The following is a 25051-nucleotide window of genomic DNA, read 5'->3' as shown; positions in this document are numbered from 1 at the left end:
ATTCTGATTTATTGATTCAATCTCGAGTGATTCTTTGTCTTGTTTCATTGGCTCACTGAAAGACACAGGAACTGCTCCACTACTATTTGGTATTTAATTGAATTATTCCCTTAAGTACACTTCATCTCTCTACATCTCTTCAGTCATCTCTCCCGCTTCAACAATGGGCTTCATCTGAGCTGCTGTGTCTCTCTTTAATATTGTCTGGCTCTATCTTGTAGTCATTTATACCAACAGCGTCTTTCCAAATCTTGAGGGTTTCATCAACCCTTTTGTGGTTTGCAAGCATTTGCAGGCTCCATGTGTTAGCATTCACTTTAAGTGTTGTGTTTTCTCTGTCTCTGCAGTGAGTAACTACAGTCATGTGCTGGAGGGCCAGTCAGACTCAGATGATGAAGATAAGCTTCACATTGTGGAGGAGGAAGGGAGTCTCCTGGACGGGGCTGACTGTGACAGCGTGGCCCCTGACGATGACCCCAATGGGGCCGCCGACCCGGACGGCAGATGGGATGATGGTAAGCCCGCCTCATTGAGACATGTCGTTATCAAGAACTCTCTGTATATTGAGTCTCATTTTGGGTTCATCTGATCCTGATCAGCCAAGTGTTTACATAGGACATGTTCAAAAACAGCTAGATGTAACAGAACGCAGGTGTTTCAAGTGCATATTTTAAAAGTTAGACTATTTTTAAATTGACATGCTGTTTCAAAATGGCAAAGCTTGTGACAGGATGCTCCAAAAACAGTGCTAGACATGCTAGACGTGACGCAACAGCCAAATACGTCTGTCTGAATGTGTATGGCTGTAGCTGCGGTGCTTTTCCGTGAGGGTTTGCTATGTAAACTGTCTAAAAGCTTACTGTCATCACACTAATTAAAGCATATATAAAAAATATGATAAATGCTGAGAAAATCTAACGCAGGAATAAAATCAAAGACTATAGATATGCAAAGACGATTACTCATCTATATGGCGGAATACGTCCCACCTTCTAAATAAAAGAGCCAATCACTTCCCATGTAAACCTGAGACGCTCGCTTAGGACTGCACATGCACATTGCCAGGTTTAGCCTGAAAAATAAGCTTTAAAAACACTATTTGAACATAAGAAGCAACATTTATGAGACAATTCATGTCAGATTTTGTTGTTGATTTAAAATATGTTATTTAAATGTGAGTTCGGCAATCAGTTTTTGAGATTTCAGTATTCCCCCATTCAAATAGATAGGACTTGGCATTGCAAATATGGCCTCTGAGTGAACAGACTTTCCTTGAAAGGGACTTTGGTAAAATATTCATCTTATTATCACATAAGAAAAGAAATGGGAATTCGTTGGTCAAAGAATGTGGGAACCCTATAGATAAATTAGTTGACTTTACAAATTGACTAGTGAGTTGTTTCGCAAATAGTTAACAGTCATCAGCATCATCACACTTTCAGGTTTTATGGTTTATTAAAGAGATATGAACTCTAATCTCTCTTAAGGTGCAGTCACGTTTACTGTTGTTCAGCTAATTTTCGAGGCAAAATTCAGTCATTTCAGTAGGAATCCATGCATCTGGAATTTCATGTGAAGGCAAAAGATTTTCCTACACAGATTTGGCAACGGATTTAACTGCATCGACTATCCGAAAGCAGCTTGGTTTGGTGACTTCTGCCTCACTATTACTGGCAATGGACAAAGTTTTTGTCAGTGAAATTTCACAGAAATTTTGCTAATGTCTCCGCAATCTAAGACTAGAATAATAAAAAAAAAATCATGGGGAAAACATTAGAAAAAAAAAACATGTGAATTCATTAGTCAGAAATTGTGGATATCCTGTAGATAAACTAGTTGACTTTTCAAATTGACTAGTCAGTTACCAACAGCTTCTAGTCGGTCATCATTAACGTTATTACACTTACACAAACGTTATTTTAAGGGTACGTGAACTGTAATCTCCTTTAGAGACAAAATTCAACACCATTCTTTTGCTGCCTTTCAAGCACAGGTATTTTCTTCAGAAAATGTAGACCTAGTTTTTATTGTGATGTTGAAATCTTGGCTCTAACTGGATAATGATCTATCTTGATAGAAGGTGACTGGGATACAATAGAGCTCTTTTCTCTTTTTACGAAAGGCATTTCTCCTGTTCTTGGGTTAATATGTATTGCCTGCAGTGTGGGGATTGTTTATGCTGGAAAAGGTGAACACAAAGTCTGTTGTGTGTGAGCTACCAGCATGCTATTGTGCATTAAGTTTAGTGTTGCGGGACGCAGGCATCATGGCAGGTAATATACCGCTGCTATAACCACAGCAACTGCTTGCACAGCAGCATCGCGTTCAGTTTTTTCATTCAGTACATTTTCTCTCCACTCTGTATTTGTAGGTTTGCTCCAGAAATTCATAGTTCTCTGTCATTTTAATTTCTGCCAGTATCCATTCATTCATTCATTCCTCTCTCCCGGCTTCTCTGTCAGTTCTCTGCAGGATGAAGCTTCAGTGAAGGAGAAAGTCATTGTTTTTGGCAGAGCTCTCCAAACATTAAACACTTCACAGAAACCTGAGTTAAGAGAAAGGGACTACACTCTCGCTCTCTCTCTCTCTCTCTTGAATATTTCTTTTTACCTCCATACCACCTTCATCTCTTTGTAGTCTTTCTTTGTCCGTCTGTTGCCTCTCTGTTGTATGTAGAGTGTTCTTTCAATAAAGTGTTGTTGTAAGTCTCTAATGTTTTCCCAGAATTCTTTGCGTGTTCTTCCTTTTAACATGTTACAGCACAGGATCCAAGCACCTGTTGCACCTTTTCTCCTTCATTTCATAGCTTCAGCCTCTCCATTGCCAATAGCTCAGCCGCAGAAAGAGGCCCAGATATACGAGCCATTAGGAAGCGTGTCACATAGAGAAATTGGTCTGCCGAGATGTAATGTGCATTGTTCTCTTTTCTCAGATGTCGTGTTTGAGTTATATACACTTCTCTGCCTAAGCTTCCCATCATTCATAGAGCTCCGGGTTATAAAACAGCCACTAGCCATAATGGTTCAGGACTATCAGTCCAACTCTCACTCTCCATTCCAGGCTATCCCACACCTTTCATTATTTTCTTTTTTCTTTCTTTTTATCTTGGCAGCGATCTCTATTTTAGAGTACCACCTAGTTTAGAGACAGTACGGCTGACTCTCTGTGGTCTCTCTGTCTGTGTTTGTTTTAAGGCTGCAATTCTTGTGCGCCCCTCTACCTCAACCTCCGCTTTTACTTTCCCTCCGTCCGTGCTATACTTCTCTGCACTTCATTCTTCACGATCAGAGGACTGGCCGCTCGCTCACTGTCAGCTCTCATGTTCTCTGAGATGAAAAGGCTCCCCTCGCAGTCATTTATGGGGAAATACTCTGTAAACCAATACATGATTACTATCGCATGGATAGTGACGCTGCATATCCAATTTTATATGTCATATACCGCTATATTATTTAACCACACATTTTTTGAACAGGCATTAGGAATCAGCCATTTACGTAATGTGGTGTGCATAGGCACCTAGCATAATGGAACAAGGAACATGGTGGATGGGCTTACCTCATTTTTGACTAGGTTTTAAAGTGCCTGAGCATATGGTGATGGATAATTGGTCACTGGGGAATGTGCTGTAAGTGCCTTACTCATAATGGAAACCCCACCAGAACTTTAATCAGGAAAAGTGAAGCTGGTGAATTCTGGGAAATGTAGTGCTTGCTGCTTGTCTGCGCTGAGAGGCACACTATAAGAATCAGAATCACACATGAATCTGGTGTCCTGTTCATGCTATATACATATATATATATATGACACTGGACCATGGGTCGCATGGGTCAAGTTTTTAGATTTATACACCACATGAAAGCTGAATAAATAAGCTTTCCATTGATGTATGGTTTGTTATGATATAATTTTGAGATATTGATATATGATATTTGGCAGAGATACAACTATTTGAAAATCTGGAATCTGAGGGTGCAAAAAAATCTAAACATTGAGAAAATCGCCTTTAAAGTTGTCCATTTATGTTCACGATTGTGCTGCATTCACTCACAAAAAAACATGTTTTATATATTTACGGTAGGAAATTTACTAAATATCTTCATGGAACATGATCTTTACTTAACAGCCTAATGATTTTTGGCATAAAAGAAAAATCTATAATTTTGACCAATACAATGTATTGTTGGCTATAGCCACAAATATACCCATGCGACTTGTGACTGGTTTTGTGATCCAGGGTCACATATATATATATATACTGTATATGTGTGTGTGTGTGTGTGCTGCCTAATATTTAAGATTCTTTGATGAATAGAAAGTTAAAACAAACAGCATTTATTTGAAATACAAACCTTTTGTAACATTATAAAACAAAAAATTACTGTCACTTTTATATCAATTCAATGCATCCTTATGAATAATTTCTTTAAAACAAAATCTTACTGTCCTCAAACTTTTGAACTATCTCCATATACATTATTATCAGTATTATTATATATTATATATCAGCGTTATTATCAGTATCAGTATTATCATTATTTTGTAATATATAATATTCATTATTACAAGTCATTTTGATCTCTTTGCCCTTATAATTAATCAATGTAGCCTACAATTCATAACCTCCACCTATTTACTTCTGATGGACATTCCAGGTTAGAGTGTATTATGTGCATCAGTTTAGGAGTGTTGTCTGTTCAAACCAGTATCTGATACAGGCTTCATTAAAAGGGTCATGTGAACAAGCTCACAGAAAAATCAGATTTGAGCAGAAAATCAGATTTGGTTCACATTCAGCTGCGGCGAGAACCAACCGTAACTGTTTAGTGGGTTTTATGGATATTGGAACTACGCTCACACAGTACCTCACAAGATTTTATGCACATTTTCCTTTAGTTTCTCAAGTTAACCGTCCCAAGTTAAAGTAAATCTATGAACTGGGTGAGCTTTGACACTCATGTGACTAGTGCATCATTCTCAAATCAAACCAAGCCCATCACAGAGCACTCATGCACTTTATCTGACCTTCACCCTTAATGTGTTTCACAAGGTCAGGATGTCAATATATAATCATAAGTGCATGCATTGTACTGTACGTGTCACTGAGCTTAGACTACAGCACATATCTTTTCTGTTTTAGTTTTAGCTTGTTGTACAATCACAAGATAATCTCTGTCTGCCTTTGTGAACAGTTTGTTATTGTATGACCTGAGGGGATATTGTCCCTCACAAGATGTCACAGGACTTTTATTAATGTGGTGTAATAAAGTGTTGAACCTAGATTGTGAACGTTTCTCGGAAACGGTGTAATGTGAAAGATCTGAGTGTAGAATGAGGAAGGACACTCGTCCAGCCTCACTAACATTCATGTCTATCTCTGGCCCACTTATAATGTGAGATTGTCACAGCTACAGTAGTGTTGTGATGTCATGACAACAGCATGCTGTAATGGCTGGCAAAGCTTGGAGCAAGAGCTCTTGTAATCATCTGTTTTTTTACTAGCAGAACATCTCACACCCAGATTTCAACACGATTTAAACCTCTCAGGAACGTTTGGGAGGGACCTACTGAAACATTTGCCATTGAAATCACTTGAGATCATGATAGAGTTTATCTTTTTCAGTGTGTTCATGGTTTTTCTGTCTGCAAATGTCAAGAGCATAGTTTAAATGAATATGCAAATGAATCTATAACATTTGCGTAGTGTTCTGTTACTCTTCTATTCTAGCGCCTGCTTACATGATGATGGCCAGTGTTACTCTGCAAAATTACTGACAAATATGTTAGTTTGCAGAGGGTGTGATTTTATCAACGTTTTTTTATCAAAAAATATCATGAGATGATATTAACAATTTAAAAAAAAAATTGATTTATTTATAGATTTACAAATGTTGGATACATGCAATAAATTAATAAATGTTTCTACTTCTGTAGATTAACGTAAACTAAAGTCATGCCATTTCAGTCAGAGTAAAGTGGAATAAAATGAATGATTAATTATATTAATAATTAAAAAATATATTTTATTATTATTAAAATAATAAACATTTAAATGTTAACAATTACAAATAAACTATTAAATACATTTTCTAAGGTGTAACATGTTTTTGACTAAAATAAATAACTAAAATTTAAAACTTTAAAATAACATAATGACAGGATATGTCTTCTTTGTATAGAACCAAGGACGTCCTTCTATACCGTGGTGAGAAAATCCTACTTGTCAGACAAATAAACAGTGTCTGTGTGAATCAGCGTCCCTTATGGAGACATCACTGCTGACAAGGGTAGAGTGCACTACAGAAAGAGCTGCTGAAAAACAGAGTGAGAACAAGCAAAAGAACACTGACATAAACAAAAAAAAAAGCCTTCTTCATTTAGTTTTTCTCCCTCACATATTGCAGGATCTCTTAAATCGTTCCGACACACAAATGCACAAATGTCCTCAGGTGTTTCCGAATGTTGTTTTGACTCGCTAGCAAATGCCATTAGTTGTAATTGCTGACATTGCGGACTCATTTTCAGTATACGCATGAGAGAGCGCATAGCTAAGGCACAGAACAGTGTGCCGCCCGGGGGCTCAGTTTCTCCCGAAGCCTTCGCTTGTTCATTTGCAATCGTTAGTTGAACCAATCTTTCGTTTGTGAGCAAAAGAGAATGAGAGTACATTTCTCAAATTAAAGAAGCTCATTTAATGGGGACGTTGAGCTCAGATTGTGCATTAAGCCCGGAATTGAATTAGCTGCACCAGAGTCATTAGTTTTTCATTTGCTTTTAATAGGTAAATGTGCATTCGAGGACTAATATGTGTTTTTGTGGGTGTACATACATGAAGCTATGTATCTAAAGCTCATATCCACTCAAACTCCACTAAGTATTTAGCTAATGTACTGTTTAATAGTGAGTCACCACTAAGTATTTTGGCTGTTGCTCTGATTCAAATTATTCATCCTTCATATTTTTATCGTGCACTGGGCCATATCATACAAGTGTTTACTCTGTCCACAGACACAGCAGTGAGTAAGTGTGTATTTGCATGTGTTGCAGTGAAAGAGGAGTGCGTGTCGGACGAGGATGAGAGGAGCAGAGATGCTTTGGTTGAGGAGATGCTCCAGCAAGGAGACACGGCCGTCATCTACCCCGAGGCTCCAGACGACGAACCGCGTCAGGGCACACCAGAAACCAGTGGACATGATGAAAATGGTAGACATACACGCATCACGCACATTGTAAATAGCACTCATGATGAACACAAATACAGATGCAGGAGCAAGTGTGTGAAATTCAAGTAATATGAACTTAGATTTGCCATAGGTTTGTGAGATTTTTTTAAAGCATGTGTGACAACAGAGATTGCTTCTTGTGAATAGCAAATTCAAAATCTGTTGTTGTTCCATCAAATTGTATTACAAATTTATGCAGGAGCCTGTTAAACCTGAGGGTTCACATACGTTTTCCTTAAACTGTATTGTGCATGTCTTTCAAATCTCATACATGGAGACAGACACAATAGCCACACTTCTCATTGACCATAGACCACTAATGAGTCTGAAATGATTTTTGTTACACCTGCAACACCTGTGCAAATCTCCCATACCTGAGCTACTTTCTCACGTCCCTGTTGCTGTGTTTGCGTGTGAGAGAACGTTTCACCTGACCGGAGGGAGAAGTTTAATAGGTGACCTGTTAACAGGTAATATGTTACCTGTGTGAGAGCTAGACAGGAACCCGTCCAGGTGTTTTCTGCTCATTTTTCCATTTGACATTTGATCATTTTGACCAAGATATGTTAATGATGGTTAAAACTATAAAAATCTTTCCTTAAATTTAGAAATTTGGTTTGAGAAATATAAAGACAGTGGTGTATCCGAATTGGAATGCAGCATAATGGCATTGCAATTAAACATATTAAAGTCTTAATAAATGATACTATATTAGTTTAATGTACCAGAATGCCCTGCACTCAAGTGACAAAGATTTGGCATCCGTGGCTTTATTATTTTGTTAAAATGTAACAGGCTTCACCAGCATATTGTTTATTTTTTTATGGAATCCATTGTTCATCCATGTAATTATTTGCTTTACCTAGCTACCAATCCTTGTTCTTTTCATTTTGGCTGCTGTTCTTTAACTCAGAATGGGAAGTGTCACACATTAAAGATCTTCCCTAACTCTCATATGCTCATTCGTCAGTGCATTGATCCATGTCTATACGCACACACTGCACAGATAAATGATCTATGCCAGAAATCCATGCAGCTGGATTCCTTTCTATTACATCAGTTTACTTGCACACCTCTTCAGACATATTTGAACAACGTAGTAAATAATTGTATGCAAATTTCCAGACATTTGCAGCTACTGATAGAGAACATATTTTTCCCCCATGTTTCAAATGTATAATTTTGAAGAAACAAAAAGAAGAAAAAGATAAAAGAGGGAGGCATAGAAAATTATGATAAATACACACATAAACTTTACTCATTTGTAATATCTTCTCTTTTCTCTCTCTCACTTTCAGGCACGCCAGACTCATTTTCTCAGCTTCTCACCTGTCCGTATTGCTCTCGTGGCTACAAGCGTTACACCTCACTGAAGGAGCACATTAAATACAGACACGAGAAGAGCGAGGACAACTTCAGCTGCTCTCTCTGTAGCTACACCTTTGCCTACCGAACACAGCTGGACAGACACATGACCGCACACAAAGCTGGCCGAGAACAGGTATTCTGTCCTTAATCTTTTATGTTTGTGAGCAGTGTGATTTAATGGCATATTTTGGTTAACTGTGTTAAATCTAAAGTGTTCAAAGTGGTTTCCGGGGGGGGGTTTACAATCTTAGACTATTGTGTATTGTTGTGAAAGCCAAAGAATGAAATCCAGACTGAAAATGGTTGGATTTAACACATGGGTAACTCACAAGGCTTATATCACTCATGCAAGACCTATAGAAAAGTACTAAAAGCTGTAAAATGTAATAATTAATGTTGTCATTAAGCAAATCAAGCATTTATTTCATATAAAGGCATGCTTTTCATGAGATTTTACACTTACAGATAAATGACAGCAGTATTGTTCACCCAAGTATAACGCATTCTCTCTTACATTCTTTAGCGGCATGTTACTCAGTCAGGTGGAGGAGGGAATCGAAAGTTTAAATGCACTGAATGTGGCAAAGCCTTCAAGTACAAACACCACCTGAAAGAACACCTGCGCATCCACAGTGGTGAGGGCTGCCTAAAATCTGCTAGAGTAATTTGTGTGTGTGTTTGCAAGCATGCATATGTGTGTGCAATCATTCACTTCTTTGTACAAATTTGTAGGGCAATTCAGCATTCAAGTACTTCAAAGAACTTTCAGTACTTACTGTCAAAGAGAGTTTGTCCTTTAAACATTGAGTTGTAATGGTTTCTTTTTAGGACCACCATTGAGGTGACTTTTTTATTGTACTTGAATAGATTTCCCCTCCATTCTTTCGATCATCACAAATCTGAAACATACAGTGGTGTCCTCAAAAGTAAAAGCAATAGAGTTGAAGACCTTGTTATATGTGAAGTGTCACTTGTTTCATTTCTTTATTATGTGTGTTTTGTAGGAGAAAAGCCTTATGAATGCTCCAACTGCAAGAAGCGTTTCTCTCATTCCGGCTCCTACAGTTCCCACATCAGCAGTAAGAAGTGCATCGGCCTCATCTCAGTAAACGGGCGGCCACGACCTTCTCCCGCCACCGGGGCTGCCAAGACCCCGCAGTGCTCTTCCCCATCCCTGCCAACCTCTTCCCCTACAGCACGTGTCCAAGTCAGAGACAAACTGGACAACAGCAAACCCCTTCAGGAACAGCTTCCCTTGACGCAGATCAAATCTGAGCCACTGGACTACGAGTACAAGCCTGTGGTGGTGGCCCCATCTGCTAGAGGCGTAAATGGCATGTTCCAGGGTGGGGCGGCAGCCCCTCTCCAGGGTGCCGTACAGGCTGTTGTGCTCCCAACAGTGGGTCTGGTATCCCCAATCAGCATCAACCTGGGGGACTTACAGAATGTGCTGAAGGTGGCAGTGGATGGCAACGTCATCAGGCAAGTGCTGGAAAGCACGCAAGCTAAAGGGCAGCAAGCAGGGACAGGAATCGTTGGAGCAGGAGGGTTGGGAATTGCCCAAGCATCCCAGCAAGTCATCCAGGCCATTAGTCTTCCCATCTTGGATCAGGATGGCAATGCTAAGATCATCATCAACTACAGTCTAGACCCGTCACAGGCCCAAGCACTCCTTCAAAGTCCGAAGAAGGAACCTTTGGGGTTGAACACGGAGGTCTGCAAGGCTCAGAAGCTGCCAGAGGACCTGACTGTGAAGACAAATAGGGACAAAACCACCATCACTGTGGATGAAAAGAGTATGTTACACAATGACACAACACTTAAGCACTGTGGTAAAGATGGACATAGGGTAAACGGGAAAAATCTTGACGGGAAGATGGACTTGGAGGAAGGACTGTGTCCTGGTCAGCCTCCTCTGAAGAACCTTCTCTCCTTGCTTAAGGCTTACTTTGCCTTAAACAATGAGCCCACCAAGGAGGAGCTGGCAAAGATATCAGAGTCTGTCAGTCTTCCAGCAGAGGTGGTAAAGAAGTGGTTTGAGAAGATGCAGCTGGGACAGATCTCCATAGACCCCTCCTCACCCCTGGCTGAAGACGAGCAGACCACCCCTGGGGATTTGGATGGGACTAGAGGTGGATCACCCAGAACAGAGCCGGATGATCAAATGAACTCAGAGGAGCAAGGGGAGAGGGAATGCAGTAGTCCAGTTGAGGGCATAGCAGCTGGGGTGAATGGGATCGAGAGTGTCCCTACATCCCCTTCACCACTAAACCTATCGGCCGATGGTCCTGTCCCAGCCAGGACTCTTGAGGAAGGCGAAGGACCTCTCGATCTGTCGCTACCAAAATCCGCTGCTACAGCTCCTGTGGCTAGCGGTCACGTTAACACTGTTTACTCGGCTCAAGAGGAGCCGCTGAATTTGACTTGCACAAAGAAGGAACTGCTCAGCAATGCAAGCACCAATGCTGCCATATTTGCCAGCCAATCAAGTGCCAATCCCATAAACATTGTGACCACTCAACTGCCCACCCTAGTGGCTATCACTGACCAGGGACAAGCACAATGTCTACGTGCACTTGCCACCACTAAACAGACCATCTTGATCCCGCAGCTGACTTACAGTTACACCACTACATCCTCCAGCCCAGCAGGGGCCGACACACCACAGAAGAACGTTATACACGTCAATGGCATTAAGGTGAGGACCCCACATTCACTGCATGTTAGCTTAAGGGTCCACAACGGTAGCTCTAAACCAGGGATGGGGAGCGTCGGTCCTGGAGGGCCGCTGTCCTGCAGAGTTTAGTTCCAACCCAAAACAAACACACCTGAACAAGCTAATCAATGTCTTCAGGATCACAAAGGCTACAGGCAGGGTTGGAGTTTTTTTTTTTCAGGGTTGGAGCTGAACTCTGCAGGATAGCGGGCCCTTCAGGACTGACGTTCCCTATCTCTGCTCTAAACTACCATTCGAGTGTATATACATATATGTGCCCACAAATGTATCCTTGGTTATATTATTTCAAATGCAATGATCTGATTTTTCTCTTGATGTAGGAGGAGAAACAGGAGATGGGGTCAGAGGTCACCTCAACATTGGAAGAACAGACAGACTCAGACTCAGGGCCGACGAGGAAGAAGATGAAAAGGACAGAGAGTGGGCTGTACGCCTGTGACCTCTGTGACAAAATCTTCCAGAAGAGCAGCTCATTGCTCCGCCATAAATACGAACACACAGGTAGGATTCTCAAACACCTATATCACCAAGGAGAAAAGTAGACATTAAAAAAGCAGTTAGGCCTGTTTTAGATGTTCCTTCATACACAAATGGTTGGGCATTCATAGAAATATGATTTGAAGTGATATTGAAGGGGAAATTATTACAGAATACGTTGTATTGCAGTAATTTTACCTATTACACTGGGAGCAGAACTGAATTTTAAGTTCCAACCACTGTTAAATTACACGTGCTGGAGGGTGCGGTGACTTATTTTCCCTCATCCTCTGGCCAAATACATTACCTTCTCACACCGAACCCAGGCTGTTACATCAGTTCTCTGTTTGTAATTTACACTCCTCCTCCCTCTTTTGCTCTAAAAACATGAGAAGTTAGCAAAGCCAAGAGCAGGTCACCTCTCACTGTTAAGATACCTGGCCAAAAAGCGAGCAGCACTCATCCAAATGACATCACAGCGCCTTGAACCACAAGTTATGCTGTCTTTTTTCTCTGAAGCCACAGTTTATAAACTTCCAGGCCTTGGTGGAACTGGCCTGTCTTGTGCACCACAGCTTGTTTTGATTCATTGTTTGGTCTTATTGTCCATGGCTACATAACAACATGTAATGCAATTCTTAATGCCTTAAAGATCCAGGGTTGAAGGCTGGGGTGTGGGTGGATTTTCTAGTGCTACATGTGGAGATTACAAGATTTTTTTTCCCCGGCTGGGACCCTTTATAAGTTGAACTGTGTGACAGTGGTTTTTAAAGCATGCATATAATTGATGAAAATGAGTCAATTTAATATGTTGCATAACAGTGTCAATCAGCTAAAAAACAATTATTATAAATTTCCAGTGTACATGAAATGATTTTTAACACCTTAAAGGTGCATTTACATTTGCCCAATGCTACACTTAAGGCCATTGCACACTGAGTGCGAAATTCGCATCCGAAATTTTCGCACGTAAAAAAAAAAATTCGACCTCACGTTATGTCAATCATGCTTGCACACTGTCTACGAAACTTTCGTCCGTAAAAAAAAAATTCGGATTGGGTTCGATTTTCTGCGTTTTTCGCATCCACAGCCAGTGTTTTGTGAGGTTTTTTGAAAATTCAGAGCCACCGTACGACCGTACACCGAACGTCAAAATCCAGAATGACGTCTGACAAGTTGATACACTTCGTCTCGCAGCACAAGTACTGTATGAAAAACAAAATGCGGATTACAAAGACACTGAATAAAATATAACCTGTATACAGCTGTTCTGTCTGCCCAGCGCTTCTGCCGGCCGCGTGTGTGTGTGTGTCCGTCCATAGACATACTGCCAGTTTCTGTTCAGGATCGATTGGTTCACGGAAATTGGTGGTCTTCTTTTTAATATGTGGCTCCAGTATCGCTAGCAAAGCATCAAACTGTTCCACTGACATTCTGAGGTAAATTTTGAATCGTTTGGGATAATTTCGCAACTCCTTGATAAGGAGGTGAAACTCTCTTTCCTCTCGGCGCAATCTCAGGATTGGATGGACCCAATATTTCCTCTTTCTTTTTCTCTTTTTAAGAAGAAAGAGGGCAACAAATTCATCCTCACTGCTTGACGAATCCATTTAGTATTTTTTGCGTTTTTTTCCGCAAAGGTTTAATAAATACGCATCGGACTCAGTGTGCAAGGTTTCTGTGCGTGACGAATTTTACTGCTGACGAACACGAAAAAACGCATACGAAAATTTCGGACTCAGTGTGCAATGGCCTTTACACAGAAATCACTTTGAAACAAGCAGTGTTCCATTGGTCATCACAGTGCATTTGCCAACTTGAACATGCAAAATATGCATTGGGAAATTTTCGCCCTATTGAAATTATGGGATTTCTCCTACACCTTAAGACAGATTAACAGAATATGGAATGGACAGTACTTCCATCCCTTATAAGTCTATAATAATATTCAGAAATGATTGTATTTCACCATGTATATTCTGGTAACAAGATAAGTACTCCAAGATGAATACTAATAGAGTTTAACTTCTTCATCTCCTGCAGGAAAGAGGCCTCACGAATGTGGGATCTGCAGCAAGGCCTTCAAACACAAACACCACCTAATAGAGCACATGCGCCTGCACTCCGGAGAAAAGCCGTACCAGTGTGACAAGTGCGGCAAACGCTTCTCCCACTCCGGCTCCTACTCGCAACACATGAACCACAGATACTCCTACTGTAAGAAAGAGGCTCAAGGTCAAGGGCTAGGCCAAGGAGTCGAGGAAGAGGACAACCACGGCGAGGAGCAGCCTCCGACGGGAAGCGCGGCGGCCTCACCCCCTTCCCACCTGGACTCGGACGAGCGGGGGAGTAGTACCAGAGAGGATGAGAGTGAGGAGGAGGATGAGATAGGCTCTGGGAGCTTAGTGGATGATGATGAGATTCAGGTGGTCAAGATTGGAGAAGAGGGAGACGAAGACGACCAGGGAGCAGATGAAGACCAGGAAGGGGAGGGAGAGAGGATGGAGGAGGCGGAACAAGAAGAAGGTGAGAGCGAGGAAAATGACGGACAGATGCTGAAAGTTGTAGTGATGCAGGATGAATGTGAAGAGGAAGAAAATGGGGAAGAGGAGCGAACGGCGGAGGAAGCCATGGACACAGGAGCCCCCGAACACGTGAAGGACACGACAGAAAGAGAGAACCCGGCGGACAATGAGAAAAACAGTGAAAATGAAGAAAACACAGCCGCTACGAATGGAAGCGTGAAATGAAGAGAACTGTTTTTAAGACCCTTATTCTTTATGAAGTTGTTTTACGAAATTACTAATTTGAAGGAACAAAAAAGACGTTTTCTCTTTGCAGATGTTTCTCTCTCTTCCTGAGAACTGACTGTGTTAAGACGAGAATGAGGCGAGGAAGAGAGCGTGACTGCTCTCACGCTGCATTTAAACCCACTACTGTGTATAAACCCCCAGGTGTGCCTGATAAATACGAAATAGTTACTTTTTCCACATAAAGACGATTTTCAGTGTTTGAGTATGGTTTGTATAAATGCAAAGTTTAACGAAAAAACGAACAAAAACAAAAAAGAAAATGATGCATATACGGACTGAAAGCTATACACGTTTTGGCTAATAATGTTTTATTACTAAAACGCCTTGGGTCAATTTCTTTTATCAGTATTACTAATTTTTGTCACTCTCGGTTTACCCTGAAAAGCTGTACAGTTGGGAGAGAGAGATTTCTATACGTTTTTATTGCCAATGAACAAAACTCAGTATTTTCTTGCATTTGAAGGAAAAAGTATCCTGTGCACTACCATATTCCCAGTTTACCTATGGAACACCTATGTGGGCCTTGTGTTGTTTAATGTCTACCTTCCAGTATTAGCGCCCCAGACGTTATTCCCTAAGCCACGCTAGTGCTCGCTAGCACATCATTTGTCTGTCGTCTCATTTCAAGAAGGACACTGAGCCTTAAATGTAAAAAAAAGATTGATGTGGTTATGGTGGGAGGGCTTTAATGAATTCCAAAAAAAAAAAGCCAAGACATCAAAGAAAAACCTTAGTAATCCCGGACGGCTGGTTTTAGGACGTAGTCTTCATCATGTTTCAGGTGATCGCCATAAGTCCCTACCCATCATCCACCCTTATGCAAAAACATGCATGTTGGAAGTGCCATTGAACAGTGCTGTGCCGTTGCTGTGACGCCTCCGCTAAGCAGCACACCCGCGTGGGGCTCATGCTGTCTTCGTTTTTAGTAGCAAAATTTTGGACCCCTGCACCTAAACCACTAGTCCTGACTAAAGGACAAGACTGCCTCTTTTTTTTTTTTTTGGATCAATCCAGTATAAAGACTACATTGCATCAAGAATTCAGGAAAGACGATCGATGAGCAAAAAGGAGTAAAAAAAAAAAAAAAATCTCTTTTTTCAGCCTTGAAGTATTTCCCCCGTTTGGTGCACTTGTTTCTCTTGTTATCTTTAGCAGCACGACACTTTTTCTTCAGGTAACAAATGTAGGCAGATATGATCAATGAAGAATTCACTTTTAGTTTTTTTTGTCAGCCTTTTTACCTGTCAGTATTAATTTTTGTCTTGTTTGTATTGAAGTTTTTTTTGTTGTTTGTTTCAGTGAACATTGTGTAATTTTTGTTTGTTTTGTTTTCAGTAAAGGCAGTATTACCCCTCCCATCCCTCACCAGTATAACTTTACATTTTTAGTTTTAGAGACCTTTTATATTTATGTGTCTTATTTTTGTATTTTCTTTATGGTTATTTATTACACAATGTAGTGTACAATACTGTAGTTTGTATTAATACAATAATATATTTTAGTATGAAGAATAATTTCGAAGATAAATGAATACAAAGCTGGGGGAGAAACTCTAGCATTTCAAAGTGTTTTAAAACAGAAAAGTATTATTTTCAAATTTTCAAAATGCATTGTTTGAAGATGAAAAAACCACCCCTAAAAGTATATCAGAACTGTTACCTTTTACACGTCACTTTCATGTTACTGTCTCTTACCCCACTATACTTTGAAGCTACTGAACGTCTGAAAACTAATTGTATGCTATACACGCATGAGTCTTTGCTGTTGTATCGAAAGATTGTCCTTCACCATGAAACTGTGCTGCCCTTTTAATGAAGCCAAAACATCATCAATGTGTTGTTTTTTTAGTATTATTTTTGGTTGTGCCAATTTGTAACTCTCTTTGTCTACATCAAGGCAACAAAGTCTTTTATATGTCCCTGTTTTAACCTTTTTAGTGGTAGCTTTTTGTTTGATTGTTTTATTTTGTTTTTTAATGACTCCCCATCTCACAATAAAATACTTCAAGAATTCAACATTTTTCTAGAATATTTCCATTATGAGAGATGTAAATCTTCATTAGTTAGAAGAGCTATAGACATTCATTGCAAAAGATGAGGTGATTTTTATGATGGAAATACAGAGACATTCACTGTGAATAAAATCCTCTATAGCACCAACAAAAATCATTGATTGGGATCAGGTTGCCATGCGGGATTTTGGATGGAGGGCATGAATTATTAATGCAGCAAAACATAAATCTATGATCTGACTGAAGTCTGAAAATGACGTGATGCATGCTCAACCGTCTACTGTATGGAGAATAGACTCGCTGTGTTTGTGTGTGTCAAACTGCCATAAATAATTTTGTTAAAACAGAAGCCAGAATATTATTGAGCTCTGTGGCCCTGGATGTTTCAGTTTTAGAAGAGCACTCTTTACTTCTGGAAAGCTTTATGAACCGAGTGGTCTTCCGAACATCTATCAAATGGGATTCTCAAAATCATAATAGATTTCTCATGACCCTTCTGCCATGGCAACGATCTGAAAAACGCACAGTTTCAGCAGTAGCTGAAAGCTGATGGACAACAGCACAGGAACAAGCCAAGAGTGGAAGCCGAGAACAGAACATCCCCTGGGAAATTTAGTGGATGGCACAATCAAATACAAATAGCCCACATCTGTGCTCAAAACATTAGCCTTTACTTAAAAATCGTGTTTATTCACTGCGCGTAGGCATGAGGATTAATCCTGCGTTCACAAAATCACTGAGTTTTTCCCATCAATATTTTACTTGGACTGTTTCAGCACACTTGGTTTTAATCAACGCTTTTATTGGTGGAAGAAGCGCAGTTGAAGTTCAAGTTTAATGTGGCTCTGCGACATTTTCTGCAGGTGGTTATTGCATATCACGCAAAACTAAATTAAATAGCTTGCTTTTCTCTGCATTTCCTCTCTCGGCAGAACGCATGATAAACACTGCTTGACAGCAAGTTGTTTTATGATGATCTTTAGGCCATCGTCCAATATGAAGTTAAATGTGCCAAAAGAAATTGCAGCATTAAACTTTGGTAAATAACTTATGCGCCGTTTGTACTACAGATACTGAAATTGGGAACCTCACAAAGTGATCGGTTTTGTGTGTGTGTGTGTGTCTGTGTACACTATCTGGACAAAAGTATTGAGACACCTGACCATTACACCAACAGGGACTGCAATGACATCGCATTCTAAATATATAGACATTAATATGGAGTTGCATTTTGGACTAATTGTTTCTAGTTTATTGAGGCTGCAGGACAACCACCTAATGCATTACATGAACGTTCCACAGCTTGTTTCTGAAGTGTAAGGCGGCTGTTTTTGTGAAACACAAGTTGCTGTCAAATATAACACCCAGGTAGAGGATGAAGTAACAGTACATCCATCTAAATGTCAATTGAATTCTAAGAGATTCTGTGTATAGGTTTATGGTCCAATGATTAATACCTTGAATTTAATAGAAGAAAATGACTGGTCATCAAATATTTTATATCTTATACATATTTTTTATATAGCTAAGTTCTTCCACTCCAAACTCATCCAACCATGTCTTTATGAACCTTGCTTTGTGCACTGGAGCACAGTCATACCGGGATATAAAAGGGCATTCCCCAAACTGTTCCCACAAAGTTGGAAGGATAGCATTGCCCAAAATGTCTTGGTATTCTGAAGCATTAAGATTTTCACTGGAAGTAAGGGGCCAAGCCCAACACTTGAAAAACAGACCCATACCATTATCCATCCTCCACCAAACTTAACATTTGGCACAATGCAGTCAGGCAAGTAACGTTCTCCTGGCATCCTCCAAAGCCAAGCGTGATTCGTCACTCCACAGAACACGTTTCCACCGCTCAGTGGCGGTGTACTCGATGATGTGAGGCTTGCATGCAGCTGCTAGACCATGAAAACCCATTCAATGAAGCTCCCAACGCTCAGTTTCTGTGCTGATATTAATGCCAGTGGAAGTTTGGAACTCAACAGATTGTTGATCTCAGCACTCGGTGACCCTGCTCTTTACGCGACTTTACATCTTCTGGTTCGTGGCTGAGTTGCTGCTGTTCCTAAACGCATTTGCTTTCCACTAATACCACTTACCGTTGACCATGGAATATCTAGCAGTGTTGAAATTTCACAAACTGACTTATTGCAATGGTGTCTTCATATCACAGTACCACACTTGAAATCACTGTGCTCTTCTTTTTCACAAACGTTTGTAAATTAAAAAGGTGTGATTGAAACAAATGAATTCAATGATCAAGAGTGTCCCAATACTTTTGACCATGTATACATGCATGTATGTGTATATAGTCCCTGCATATATATATATTACATACATAGGCCTATGTAATACATCATTTAGAACAACCGCATAGAAACCCTAAAAAAACACCCAGCAACTGCATAGCAACGCTCAAAATGTTGCAATGCTGCCAGGGTCTTCCATACGTTAATAAGAATGGTGACTTTTTCCATCTTGACATCACATGTAGAGAGTTTCATGATGTTAGTGACTTCAGTGCAGTTTGGCTGGACCACCTAGGCTGGATAAAAAAAAAAAATTAACAGTGGAGAGACTAACAACGAATTGTTTGACAATCATTTCAAAATGCCGCTCAAACTCGCAAACATCAGCACGGTGTTCTTTTCTGAGGGCCTCCGCGAACTCTTTTGATCTCAGCGTGATGTAGCCACACTCCTCAGCTGCTAAGACCAAACCTGACCACAACTTTCTGATGTTTATATGAGGCAGTGCCCCTCCATTTACTCTCTAATGAGCTTCTAATCATTTGCACCTGTGCAACAGTGCACCTGATTTTCATTTTAGGCATTTGCTGCATGTGGAAATTGCATTTCTGTTTATTTAAATAGTACTAATGACTGTAAAACCGTACTCAACCCTATATGACCTAACCAAATCTTTCTATTGATTCTGATCCATCTGAGAATACTTCAGTGAGACTGTACCACAGGGCTGGATATTAACACTGCCCCACATGTGCTAACAAACATAATGCAAACACTCGCATGTTATTATAGACAGATACAAATAACAAAAGGAAAAAACACCTGTTATTAATGTTGCTGATATGTAATAGTATCTTCCCTTGGAGACTGTAAGAAAAGACATAAACAGCATCACTGCTGTAACATGAGCACAGAAATTGGAGGTTTATGCTGATTCATTTATAGAAGCTACATGATCTTTTTGTCCACATTGAACATCATCAGATAACTGCCCCTTCACTGCAATTTAAATTTTCGTATTTTAAATAAATAAATAAAAAATAAAAAAAACACCTAAGATGTCTAAATATGTACACATACTTAAAAAAAAAAAAAAAAAATCAATAAAATAAATCAAGCTCATTAAAAGGCGAAAATGCTTCAAAAAGTTGCTAAAAGTAACATTAATATTTTATTATTATTATTTATTTAATTCACAAAAATACATTAAAATATTAATATTTTAACACATTTTGTCCACAGACTCCACACAAGGTAAATTATTTTATTTTATTCAAATTAAGTATCTATAATACAAAAATATTTGAAATTTAAAAATAATTTTTGTGGAAAATTGTTTCAAAATCTTTGAAAACAGTATAAATACTTGTCACTTTCATTTAAAACTATAGATTTCACAGGTTTCAACTCACCTTTTTATCATCTCAGACATCTTTATTTGTCAGACGAATTATTTTGAAATGGAAAACAGCATGGTTATTGGTGAACATATTCTCAGGTGAAATGAAGATGATGATGTCGTGTGTCCTATAGGTAACACAGGTGACCTTTGGTGATGATGTCAAAAGCATGCTCCAGCAAGCACATAGTGATTTAATTACAATCCCCCACAGAAAGAGTAGCATGCTTTTAAATGGCAAATGTAAGCCCAGAACCAAATTCAAGAGGTGATCTGTTGTCTTGCTCTCCCACACACTCACACACACACACACAAACACACTTACTCCACGCCAGATGGCTCAGGGTACAAAAATCAATTAGATCACCTCAGGAGCAGAGGGAATTCATCCCGGCCGACCCCAGCAGCCCCTCCTCGGGTCTGAGTACAGGAGGACTGAGGTTCCCCTTCTGCCTCATCACCTCAGCTCTAATCTACTTCTCTCCGCTGCATATACACACTAACTTCATTAGACGAGCGGGGGGAGAGGGAGAGGGAGAAATAGGGCACGCTGAATATCTTGAACTGCATGAATCACCAGAGCTCCTCTAAACATAACCGAATTGCGAGAGCATACTTGAGAGCAGGAGAGAGAAGAAGAGAGAGCTGTAAGGAACATCAAAATGGATTTACTTTGCATTGTCAACCCTTGCCAGCTCTGCTTTGGAGGAGAGGAGCAGAGAAGGAGGGAAGAGACTGTGTAGGTGGATTATGAGAAGGATAATGTGCAATAAAAAGAAATAAGCTGACAGCAAGAATTAAGACTGTGGAAGGGCTTAAAACATGATCTTCATTACACCCTAGTGTTCATATTACAACATTACATCGATTTCAGAAATTGACACACATCCACATTTGCGTTCATTATTAGTCTCCTTATTCCCAGTTTTTGTGTTCCACAGAAGGATTTTTTTTATTTTTTTTTATTCAATCTTTAACAAAATGTTGCAGGCTAACGTATGTGAAAAGTCCTTAGACACTACAACTGAGCAATAATAGAAAAAAATGAAATGAGTAATAAGGAAGAATGGTGATTAAAGGGATAGTTCGCCCAAAAATGAACATTTTGTCATCATTTATTCACCCTCATGTTGTTCTAAATCTGTGTTGCTTCTTTCTTCTGTTAAAGGCACACTATGCAAGATTTGTACCTTAATAAAACAGCTTCAAAATAATTTCGATTGTAAACGAACTCGTAGTAGGGCGAATCATCCTGATAGCAAAGCAGGGGGGGGGGGCAATGCAAGTTTGAGAGGTGGCGCCCCGAGAATCACGACTTGCTTTGTGGAACGTCGTCACACACATCAACAACATATGAAGCAGCCTCTATGGAAGATACTAGCACGCATTTCAGACGTGAATCATGGCAGAGTCGACGAAAACGAAGAACGCTTTCTTCATCGACCGTGCCATGATTCACGTCCGAAATGCGTGCTAGTGTCGGAAGAGCGCATGAGACGGCTCTGCGTGAGTGGTATTTATGACAGTAACGTTAAATACAAGTACTCCACAGCTACTCTAGGGGTCGCTGTTTGAGAAAAACGGAAACTGCATCGTGTGCCTTTAAACACAAAAGAAGATCTTTTGAAGAATGTTGGTAACCAAACAGCCCAGATAGCATACATATCCGGGCCTCATCTGGGCCAACTATGGCGCATATGGCTCAGTTCTGGCAGTGGCAAAGGTCATATGGGCTGTATCTGGCCCACACACATCAAGCCGGTTTTAGTGTGAGTTAAGCACCCATTGACTTCCATAGTATTTTTTTTCCTACTATGGAGGGGTGCTGGTTACCAACATTCTTTAAAATCTCTTATTTTGTGTCCAACAGAATAAAGAACTCTTACAGGTTTGGAACAACTTAAGGGTGAGTAATGATCCATACAATTTTAATTTTGGGGTGAACTATCCCTTTAAATAATTGCATGCGTTTCAGACAGCTATTAAAGACCAATGAAAGATGGGAGAAATATTAATAAAACAGTCACGTCTTATTCAATGTCAATGGTGGTTACGGCCCTGTTTAAGGATAACATTTTCAAAGGGAAAAAGCAGCATGAGTAGACATCAACCTAATTGATGTTTAACATTACACGCCTGTTCTGTACCTCTCCGAGCTGCTATCTCCTCAGCAAAACTGCACTGTAAAGAGACTGCGGCACCTCAGATCATAAATCATCAAAAGTAGAGTGTGAAGAGATTGTGTGAGTGTGTGTTCTTGTTAGGGTAAGTGTGTGAGCTAAACTCACGGGAGCAGCAGTCATAACAGCGCGAACACCCATCATTTATCACACACACGCACACGCTCGCGCATCAAGCCTATGATTGCATAGGCCTTAATTAAAAAGGCACACAGCACTATTTATAAGTCTGATCGTCACTTAGTAGCACTAATAAGGATGTTAGTTGAAGAAACACATATTATTAAGCCTTAGGAGAAGCAGGGGCTCTGCTAGCATGCACACATGCTAATAAGCTGCTGACGGGGTCTAACACCACTCCACGGGTCTGAACAGGATTAATCAGCCTGTGAAAGAGACCCACCACACGGCTTCCTGCAAGGACACCGAGGCTAAATCAGCAGTTGGAGACAAACTAATTAAAGGGGGGAGAGAGACCGAATCACTAGAGACTAGTGAAGAGAGGCATTGCTTCTAAATTACTGTCAGTCTTATTCACAAGATGCCTGGCTTAAAGGGTTTCAGACTGTCTATACCCAGGATGTTTAAGCTGATGTATGTGGAATTTTAAAGCTGTTTCTCATTTAACTTTCGAATCCAACTTCTGTCTACACTTTTCTTTGTGTAAGAATTCTTTGTCCTATTTAAAGCTGGCATAGCCTATGGGATATTTACAAAATGGGTGTTATGAAAATGTACAAAATTAATAGTTTTTCTAAACACATCAGCAAAACTTACTTTACATTTTTTATTTAACCCTTACCCAAACCCATTCCATAAAATATCTTTTTTGTTTGTTTTAGTAAACAATTGAATTTTTCTAAGGGGCCGTTTACACAACACCGTTTTCAACTAAAACCAGAAAACATTTTCTGCGTTTTGGCCGTTCATTTAAACGACAGCAGCGTTTTGGGGGCCTGAAAACGCAAACTTTTGAAAACGAGTTTCAAAGTGCACGTTTTCGAAAATTATACTGTTATCATCTCCCTGTAAACTACAAAAGCGGGGATTTGTGAAACCGGTGATGTCATGCGCATGCATATCATTCTATAGACGCCTAGTGTTTCTTTACAATGCGACAGTCGCCAACTACTGGCCTGGCATGCATAATACAGCGCTTTTAGTCGTTTTCGTGGATCCGTGTGAACGGGATTGTTTTGATAATGTTTTCGTCTGTACGCAAAATATGCAAAAGAAAAACTTTTCCGTTTACATCGTACCCTAAGAAGCACCATATCATTTTCAAGCCTTGTAATGTCGAGTTTAATTGTCAGCCCTTTTACATTTCTTAAGGCCTCATTTCTCAAAATAATAATTTATCTAGGAATGGCACAGTGCATATGTGAACACTTTAATATTATGTGTCTGATAGAATGTTTGACATCTTCCAAAATTAAAAAGGAGCAACTTGTCTGGCACTCTGGAAGACGCACCCATTTCTTATAAATGCCCAGCATATTGGCACGCTCCCCAGCAGCCTCATGCTGGAGCTACTCTATAAAACTCTGGCCAGGGTTCTTCAGGTGTTCTCTTCTGCAGAATTTACTAGCTCTTAATGCTGGGTCAGATGATGGAGTACGGATAAACCAATCAGGCTTCACCCAGGATGAGTAAATGGACATGCAGATGGGTCCATTATCTGTCAGGCTCGTATGATACAGCAGCTCTATATTTACGGCCTACTTAATGGGGTTGATTGTATTAGTGCACATGGAGGGGGAATGGCTCTATCACAGACATAGTAGTTCCAGCTTTGTGCAATTACCTTATGTAAATCCCGCATGCAGGCGTCTATTTAAAATGCATTGAATTTCCCAATGCAAAACCATCAAGTCCAACCATGCGAACTTCATTAATACCAAAGCATGGACAGATAACATTTGAAGTACTGCTATGATTACTTTAGCCAATGCCCGTGTGCATTTTTTTTTTTTTTTTAAGATACTTGAGATGGTATTTGCAAAGACTTGCTAAATGGAGCATTTAAGCACAGTAGCCTCAGGAGTGTCTTCAGTGAGGAATAAGCGCAACTTTACATGAAAGTACCATCAATATTTACACAATTGCCTTATAAAAGACAATTAAGGAGAGGAAGTGGATTGCAGCATCATGTTTGTTCCGTCAAATTTGCATTAACAATTTATGATTGTTAACAATACCACATTCTACTACATTTAATGCTTAAAGTTACACAGCAGACGGATGCTTATCAGCTACTAGGACATTCCTATAAATGTCATTCAGGCTGCATGCACAAAGATTTACAGCCCACAAATTGAGTTTGTACATTTATATATGGCCCTATAATAGTAGTTACCATGTCAAATAAAATGTTTTCATCTGTCCTCCCCATACATGCAAATTACAAGTTGTGTTGCTGTCAAAGATGAATGTGATTGGATTTTAGAAAATGTGGCTTTTTTCTTGATCTGAAAGGCTCATTCAGCCGGCTTTAACAACAGCGGATTTTTATTTCTCATCAGAGCAGTTGCAAAAAGCAGCAAATGCATGAAATTGTTCCATGTGTTTTAATGAACACAATTACTCAG

The 25051-nt window shown here is 39.8% G+C and overlaps 1 protein-coding gene across 3 annotated transcripts in view; it reads left to right on the top strand.

The window, feature by feature from the left end:
- Window positions 1–15684, top strand: part of zeb1b (zinc finger E-box binding homeobox 1b) — a 58313-nt gene extending 42629 nt beyond the window's left edge. For all 3 annotated transcript variants that reach the window (XM_084434533.1, XM_084434531.1, XM_084434532.1), the window contains exons 2-8: window positions 348–515; window positions 7048–7203; window positions 8522–8724; window positions 9115–9226; window positions 9596–11289; window positions 11649–11829; window positions 13849–15684. In XM_084434533.1, the coding sequence (XP_084290659.1) occupies window positions 7107–7203; window positions 8522–8724; window positions 9115–9226; window positions 9596–11289; window positions 11649–11829; window positions 13849–14555 (2994 nt within the window). In that variant the 5' untranslated portion in view covers window positions 348–515; window positions 7048–7106 and the 3' untranslated portion in view covers window positions 14556–15684. The remainder of the gene's footprint in view (window positions 1–347; window positions 516–7047; window positions 7204–8521; window positions 8725–9114; window positions 9227–9595; window positions 11290–11648; window positions 11830–13848) is intronic.
- The last annotated feature ends 9367 nt before the right edge of the window (window positions 15685–25051 follow it).

The sequence above is a fragment of the Rutilus rutilus genome, assembly GCF_951802725.1.
Source record: "Rutilus rutilus genome assembly, chromosome: 16".
Lineage (NCBI taxonomy): Eukaryota > Metazoa > Chordata > Actinopteri > Cypriniformes > Leuciscidae > Rutilus > Rutilus rutilus.
Note: the sequence above shows the minus strand (reverse complement) of the source record. Positions and strands in the feature narration are given on the sequence as shown.